At 56.5% G+C, this 7,540-nt stretch overlaps 2 protein-coding genes across 2 annotated transcripts in view; both read right to left on the bottom strand.

Annotated features, from left to right (window-relative positions):
* FAM98C (family with sequence similarity 98 member C) overlaps window positions 1–692 on the bottom strand; it is a 2,734-nt gene extending 2,042 nt beyond the window's left edge. The window contains exons 1-3 of the mRNA XM_027855495.1: window positions 613–692; window positions 327–514; window positions 56–190 (exon numbers count right to left, since the gene is read on the bottom strand). Of these exons, the coding sequence (XP_027711296.1) occupies window positions 56–190; window positions 327–514; window positions 613–692 (403 nt within the window). The remainder of the gene's footprint in view (window positions 1–55; window positions 191–326; window positions 515–612) is intronic.
* A 2,468-nt stretch (window positions 693–3,160) lies between these two features.
* SPRED3 (sprouty related EVH1 domain containing 3) lies at window positions 3,161–7,332 on the bottom strand. The gene is made up of 4 exons (XM_027855259.1): window positions 7,026–7,332; window positions 6,420–6,493; window positions 4,129–4,263; window positions 3,161–3,835 (listed from the first exon to the last, which is right to left on the bottom strand). Exons 1-4 carry the CDS (start codon window positions 7,201–7,203, stop codon window positions 3,161–3,163), a joined length of 1,062 nt encoding a protein of 353 aa, XP_027711060.1. The 5' UTR covers window positions 7,204–7,332.
* Between the last annotated feature and the right edge of the window lie 208 nt (window positions 7,333–7,540).

Below are 7,540 nucleotides of genomic sequence, written 5' to 3'. Positions count from 1 at the left end.
CGCCCCCTCTCCACGCCGGCCCCGCCTCTGCGCTTGACCCCACCCCCGCCCTCACGCAGCAGGCTCAGGCGGCTGCGGGGGGTCCGGAGCCGAGCTGTGGGGTTCCCCGTTGTGAGGGCCCGGTCCGGGCAGTGCAGCTCCCGTAGCAGGCCGCTCAGCTCCAGAAGGAAGCAGTCCTCCGTTTCGGGGCCTGCGGGGGAAGGGGCGCTGAGTGCTGGGGCTGGGGCCGGGCCCACCCCGTACTAGCCATCGGGACACGCTCCCACCGGTCCAGGGGCGGGCCCCGCCTCCTCCCGGGCCCGTCCGGACCGGCGGGCTCCGCTCACCGTCTGCGTCTCCGGCGTTCAGGACCGCCCCTTCCTTCAAGGCGCCCAGCGCGCCGAGCTCGGCAGCCAGACGTGCACACAGGGCTCGGAAGTGGGCGCACGACACTCCGCGAGCCACGGCCTCGGCTAGCCTGGCGCCCGCCTCCGCCTCCGCCCAGGGCTCCTTCCCCGGGGAGCCAACCTCGCACCTGCCCCGGGGAGGAGGCGGAGGTGAGGCGGGGCCGGCTCTGGCAGGTGCCCCAGGCCGCCCGTGCCCACCCTGAGCGCGCCGCTGCCCAGCCCTTACCCAAGGGCCCGCACGGCCCGCGCCAGCCAGGCCGCCTCCTCCAGGCTGTCCGCCGGCGGCGACTGTTCCGACGCCGCCATGCCCCAGGCCGCCGGCCGGTCCAGGGCCCTCCCTCCCAGAGAAGCCACCTTTGAACGGCTGGCCCCGCCCCCGGGCCGGCGGCGGCTGCGGCTGCGGCTGCGGCTTGGGAGCCTCCCAGCTCGGGGGCGGGGCGGGCCTCACCGGGCCCCGCCTCCTCATTGGCTCTCCCCGCCGGGGCGAGCCTGCAGGTTCGAGGCCGAGGGGGCGTTCGTTTCCATAGCAGCCGGAACCCAGGCGAGGGAGCGTTCGTGACTGGTGGAAGAGCCCAGCCCGGTCGTCGTGACCTCAGCGTGTGTGTGTGTGTGTGTGTGTGTGTGTGTGTGTGTGTGTGTGTGTGTATGTATGTGTGCGTGCGCGCGCGCGCGTGTGCATACATGTACTCTTGCCTCCCTCCCCTCAACCGATCCCCTAGTACTCCAGAGTCCGTTCCCACTCCTATGGATCTGAACAGGCAGAAGTTCAGTGCAAAGAGCGCTGCATTTGGAGTCAGAGGCCCTGGGTTCGAGTAATAACAGTAATGACTAGCATTTGCACCGAGCTTTAAAAATATTCTTACAAATGATAGCTAGCATTTATATAGCGCTTTAATGCAATATATCTTATCCAACAATCCTGAGGGAGATGCTATTATAACACCCATTTTGCAGACGGGCAAACTTGCCCAAGGTCATATAACTAGTTAGTATCTGAAGCTGGCGCTGAACTCGGGTCTTGTCGAGGGCAGGCCCAGTATTCTTATTCACTGTGACATATAGCTTGCCTGCTCTTATCTCCTACCTGTGTGTCCTTGGGCAGATGCTTTTCCTCTGGTCCTCAGTTTCCCTCTCTGTAAAAGGTGACCTCTGAAGCCTGTTGCGGTTCTAGATCCGTAACCCTGTCTCTCCCAGCCATGGAATTTCCCTCGAGTGTCCTTTGGCCTCCTTGAGTCAGGGCTGGCTCCCAGTGTGACCCCTGCCCTCACATTTTAGGCTATTCCTAGGTGTTCCCGTAGCTTGAGGAAGACCTCAGTATCTCTTGATAGGGCTATCCTACTAAGCATAAAAAAAGCAAAAGCCAGGCTGCGAGTGAATTGGCAACAAACATTATCTTGAATCTCCCTCAGGTTTTCTTCAGTTGGGGGGGGGGCCTGAGGTCAGGGAAGAAGGTACCCACACCATAACACCCTCCTCTTGCTCCATAACTTTGTCTCACATAAAAGGTGACAGACCAGAGAAGAGAGGTCCAGGCTCGGCTCCCCCATTCCTGGTGCAGGGAGATAGTAATGGGGAAGGGCGCTGGTCTAGACAGAGGAGAGAACTTTGACCCACTGTTGGGGTCCCAAGTCTGCTTAAGCCTGGAAGGGATGGGAGGGTCATGGATGACAGGTGGGTTAAGGCGGGGAACTGAGGCCTGGGGAGGTCCAGGGCAAAGAGAGGGTCCCACCTGTCCTCATAAGTAGATCCAGAGCACCCAAAAGCACACACACCCTCTTCTTTCCCCTGCCCCACTCCCCTTAAAAACGAGGTAGGTGAAGTCTAGAAATTTTCCCCTCTCTACAGCAAGAGGAGACCTAGGCACAGAGAGGGAGAAAGGTGGTGGGGAGAGGTGGGACTCAGGTGTCACTGTTTCCCGGGCTCTCCCTCCCTTCCCCCTCCCTCCCAATGGCCCGGAAGAGGAGTCAGATCTACAGATACTCTGGGCCAATCAGGGACGGATAGATCATTAATTTAAAGTACGGGCAAAGATGCTGGGATGGGGCGGGGCCAAGGTCTGAGCCCAAACTTTGGGAGGGATGGAAGGAGGGAGAGTGGCCAGAGCGTCTCCTCCGGCCCCTCTCCACCCACATGTCTGCAGCAATAAGGCCCGGGCCTGGGATAGTGAGAGCCGTGGCTCTTGGGTTGGGCAGGCCTTCCCAACCCTGACTGAGGCACAGTCTCTCTCCCTTTAGTGCCTGGATCTTGGCAGGCTCTGGAACCCGGAAGAGTAGGGAGGAAGAGGGGAGGGAGAGACTTCAGTCCCAACGTTTCAGCAGGCGCCCTTCCTCTCCTTTAGCTGTTTGCTGAGGGGCCACAGTCTGGGGGTCACATGGAGTTCTTCAGTTCAGAGGAGTAGGACCTTGGGGAGAGTGGGAAGGGATGTCCCCAGAGGTGGGGGAAGGAGGCGCTGGGTGGGCAGCAGCAGGCTATCACGGTCCCCATTGTCCACTGAGCTTTCTGGGAGGGAAGACCAGAGTACAGGGTAGAGAAAGATGCCTCCCGGAGGATGGAGGGAGCAAGGAGGGCACGAGCTGCTGGGGGCGAAGGGTCAACGATGGTATCTCAGTGGCCAGCCTTGGCTGGAGGCCAGGTGGGATCCGAGCTATCCCAGGGCTGGCCTCCGCAACTGCACGTCTGGGCTCTGGTGCTCCCCGCTCTGGCTGCCCGGGGCAGGGCTCGAACGGCAGAGCACCGCGGGTTGTGGGCCGCCCCATCGCGGCCCGAGGCCTCCCTCACCGGGCCGCCTCGTGATGGCCCCCACAGCCGGGGCAACCACAGCGTACCGCGGCCCAGTGGCAGGCGTGCAAGGGCGGGTAGCAGCAAAGGCAGGGCACTGCGAGGGAGAGCGCGGCTAGGGCCGCCCAGCGCGCAGCTGGGCGCGGGTGGCCTGGCTCACAGGCGCACGGGTCCGAGAAATCGCCTTCGGCGTCTGACAGGCAGTGATAAAGAAGGCTCTCCGCGCACCAGAGGCAACTGAGGCGGCGCACCAGCCGGCCCCCAGGGTCTGGGGCCTCGGGGCAGTGTCGCCCTCGCCCATCCGAGCCTCGGCGGAACAGGGCCCGGCAATGCACGCAGCGCACCGCGTCTGCAGCAGACGCCTCTTCCGCGAAGCCTGCAGTCACACGGCAAGACGGTGAGCCTTTGGCCAGGAGTTGGGCCGGAGTCGGTGTTGGGGGCGGCGGGGGTGGGGATGCCTGGGTCCTTGGCACTGTGGGGCTCACAGCCTGACCGGGGGGCGGTATGCTGCCGGCCTTGTCGAAGCGCATCACACAGGACACAGCCAGGGGCACAGGGGGCGGGCCAGCTCTCCGATAATCCTCGTAGCCTCGGCCCACCCAGCCGGCCATGGTTCCTGGGGCCTCCGGCCTTACCGGGAAGGGCTGAAGTTGCTGGAGTTGCGGGGGACTCTGGCAAATGGGATGAAGAAAATAAGGAAAGAAGAAGAAAAGAAAGAGAATGTACTGTTCCTCCAAGCCAAGCATTTCTTCCCCTGGACACTCAGGAAGTCCCTATCTTTCCTCTGAGACCCAGAGGTGGTACCAAGTGCAGCCATCTCCCTGCACCCCACCCCCCTCCATGTCCCAGGTGCCCTTGAGGGCAGCCTTCCAGGCCCTGCTTTCCTGGAACTCAGTCTACCCCTCTCCTCCCCCCCTCCCCCGCCCCCATACCCTGAGCAAATGGAGGGCTGGAACAGTCCCACCTGTGTGGGGGAAGGCCGGCGTTGGGAGGTCATGGCTGGGCCCAAACCAGATGACTGGCTAGTGACTATAGCTGGATCTGGAGGCCTAGCCTCTTGGCGGATGGAGCTGGAAGAAGACTGGCTGTTCCGGTGTGTCTGGAGAGGTATAAAGTAGGGAGCGGGGCGGATGTCTTCGGTGCTGGTCCACTCCAGCATCCCCCTTACTCTAGCCTCTATGGTCCTTTTCTGCCACCTCCCTGGGCCTCTGGATCCCACCCCTTTCAGTCCCTTGCCCAAGCTCCAGATTCCCCCATTCATACAGCCCCCTCTGCTTGAAGCATCCCAAGCCCATGGGATTCAGGCCAGACCCCATTTTGGTCACATCCCTATTTTCCATGCCCATCGATTTATCTGTCCCCAGCACTCAGTTTCCTTTTGTCCTGCAGCGTCCCAACCTCAGAATGACAGGGCCCCAGGGGTGGTGACTGCAGGCCTGTATGCAGGATCCTGGCTCTCATACCTCCTTAGAATCAGTCTCTCAGAAATAGATGGGACTTCAGGGACCTTAGAGGCTATATCTGATCCAACTCTTTTGTTTTACTGAGGAGGAAACCTAGGCCCAGATTTGTCCGTGATCAGAGAGCTACTGAGTGTCAGAGGTAAGATTTGAACCCAGGACTTCTGACTGCCAAGTCCACCACATGAGCCATAATGCTGTCTCTCAACCCCCTCATTTAAAGATGAGATTTTAACCTGAGGCCCAGAGAGTTACCGCTGGCCTCAGGTCACACAAGCTGTAAGCAGAAGAGGGGGCATTGAAGCAAGGGTTTCTGACCCCAAAGCGCTCTGATTCCACTTACATTGCCTCCCTAAATCTCCTTTTAGTCTTTGCTTGGATACCTCCAGTGACAGGGAGCACATCACTTTACATGGCATCCCCATTCCACAGCTGAGTTGAATGACTCTGTTTTTTAGCTCCCAATATAAGACTGAAAGTGCCCAATTCTGTAGTCTTGGACCACCAGGAGGGTGACTTCCTTCCATCATAATGGAATAGATGTTTTTAGAGCTGGAAATCATAACAGCTGACATTTCTAGACAACTTTGCACATATTTATCATTCAATTCTCACAACAACCCTGAGTGAGGGGCTCTTGTTATCTCCATTTTATAGATGGGGAAACCGAGGCTTGGGGCATAACGTGACTTGTCCAGGCTCTTACAACTAACTAGTAGGTATCTGAAGCAGGATTTAAACCCAAATCCTTGGTCTGAGTCCAACCTATTGCCTCTCAAAGAATCTTTTTTTTTTTTTTTTTTTTTTTTGGCAATTGGGGTAAAGTGACTTGCCCAGAATCACACAGCTAGTAAGTGTCAAGTGTTTGGTCTGAGGCCGGATTTGAACTCAGGTCCTCCTGACTCCAAGGCTGGTGCTCTATCCACTGTGCCATCTAGCTGCCCCCTCTCAAAGAATCTTGAAGACCATTCTTGTCAATCTCCTCTTATTTTATAGCTAAAGAAAGTGAAACCCTGCAAACCCAGAGGGAAGGATGAGAGGGTCACATGAGTGCCAGGCTGGAGGAGGGCTGGGAGACAGCATGGTACAATAGCTAGGGAACTGTACGTGGGATCAGATACTACCTTGGGCACTTAGTAGCTGAAGGACCTTCAGTAGGTTACTTTACCATCACCCTGAATTGGTTAGGGTCATACCTTACCCCAGGTGACTCAGCGCTAAGTGCTGGAGGATAAGAAGAAGGGCCAAACCTCTCTCAACTGTAGTTTCCTTCTCTGTGAAAGGAGGGTGTGAACTTGATGGCCTCCAAAATACCTTTGTGCTCTAAAACTACAAGAATATTAGCCAGCATTTACAGATATCTTATTTGATTCTCACAACAGGTCTGTGAGGTAGGTGCTATAATTATCCTTATTTTACAGCTGAGGAAACTGAGGCAGACACAGGAGAAGTGACTCACAGTGTCTGAAGACGTATTTGAACTCAGGTCTTCCTGACTGCAGGCACAGCCCTCTTTACACTGCGCCCCCTAGTGGCCGCTGATCTTATAGTTTGCTCTCAGGTTGGTGGTGGCAAAGCCAAGGCTCAAATGTGTGTCTTGTGATTCCATAATTAAATTTTTTTTCTCCACTCTACAATACTTCCCCCACCCCCACCCTTCCTGCCCCACCATTGTTCCTAGTTCTGACCCAACAGAACACTGCCATGATGATGACCTTTTTCGTATCTGAACACTAGGCTGATCTCTCACCTGATGTCTAAGTCTTTTTTTCAGACATTTTCCCAAGTTACTCACCTTGCGGATGGAGAGGACATCTGGGGGCTCCTGGGAGGTGTTGGAAGAAGAGGAAGAGGGTGAGGAGTGAGAGCCTGGGGGGAGAGAAAAGAGGATGAGACTGGAGTGGGGCACAGGGAGGGTCCTAACCCTTGCCTTCAATCCCATGGTAGGATCATAGCATTTGGAGCTGGAAGGAGGCTTAGACCCCTAGGTCCAACTCTCTTGTATAAAGGGGAAAATTTGGAAAGGGCTCAGAGCTCTCCAAGTGGATCTTAGATTGATTCAAAAACTGCTTCTTCTGGGTGATAAACAATAAGCAGAGTGGGGAGGAAGGAACAGTCCCAGTTTGTAAATTTTAGTTGGAGAAGGAATCTTCGGGACCAATAGCACACTTGTACAGTTGGGGGAAAGGCCCTCCCCCCTAAAAAGGAAAGGACAAATCAGGATTTGGTTTATATTCAGAACCAGCCAGGCTAGCACTCAGTGGCTAGGTTCCTGACGTGGGTATGGGGTGGAGTTTCTTTTACTGGCCCAAGCTCCCTAGTCCCTGGTGCCCCTCCACCCCCATACACTTGACTCGTTTCTTCCAGAACCCCTCTTTACTTCCTCTCCCCCCACATCTACCTTGGACCAGCTCTGCTAGGGCAGTCTGCATGCTTTTCTGGAAAGCGTCAGTGTCTGCTGGGCTCTGGAAAGTCAGGCCAAACTTGTGGTCATCCAGCTGCCAGTAGTGGAAGATGAGGTTCGCTTTGGTGTACACCAAGCCTGGCTTCAATGTGCACTTCAGGGCTCCAATGTGCATAGGAGGTGAAGGGACAGGTCCCTGGGAGGAGGAGGGGTCATGGTCCCCCACCACCTTGAGTCTGTGCTCTGCCACACTTGGGCCTTTATTTCTCTGACCAGGCTCCCACCACCATGGAACAACCTAAGTATACCTTCACCCAGCATTTTGTATTTTGGGGGTCCAAACCTGCTTTTATTGATGTAAGGTGCTCCCAGGGAGAAAACTCCCTCTAGCAATGCAGATCAGCACCTGAATTATTCCTTATAGTCTTAGATCATCATACTGCTTCTAAATATTTTCTCCCCAAATGGGTCATAGGTATTTCAAATACACTCTTGTGGACCATCAACAATCT

The sequence above is a fragment of the Vombatus ursinus genome, unplaced genomic scaffold (genome assembly GCF_900497805.2).
Source record: "Vombatus ursinus unplaced genomic scaffold, bare-nosed wombat genome assembly UNPS02010822.1, whole genome shotgun sequence".
NCBI classification, from domain to species: Eukaryota; Metazoa; Chordata; class Mammalia; order Diprotodontia; family Vombatidae; genus Vombatus; species Vombatus ursinus.
The sequence above is the reverse complement of the archived record's forward strand: the minus strand, read 5'-3'. Positions and strand labels throughout refer to the sequence as shown.

What these genes read in the sequence shown, in the direction of transcription:
- SPRED3 (XM_027855259.1), bottom strand. Translation starts at nt 7,203, where the DNA reads ATGCACATTGGAGCCCTGAAGTGCACATTGAAGCCAGGCTTGGTGTAC. An exon ending in ATGTCCTCTCCATCCGCAAG is followed by an intron (nt 4,264 to 6,419) that starts GTGAGTAACTTG and finishes ATACCTCTCCAG; the next exon opens with ACACACCGGAACAGCCAGTC. An exon ending in GCCGGCCTTCCCCCACACAG is followed by an intron (nt 3,836 to 4,128) that starts GTGGGACTGTTC and finishes CCCATTTGCCAG; the next exon opens with AGTCCCCCGCAACTCCAGCA.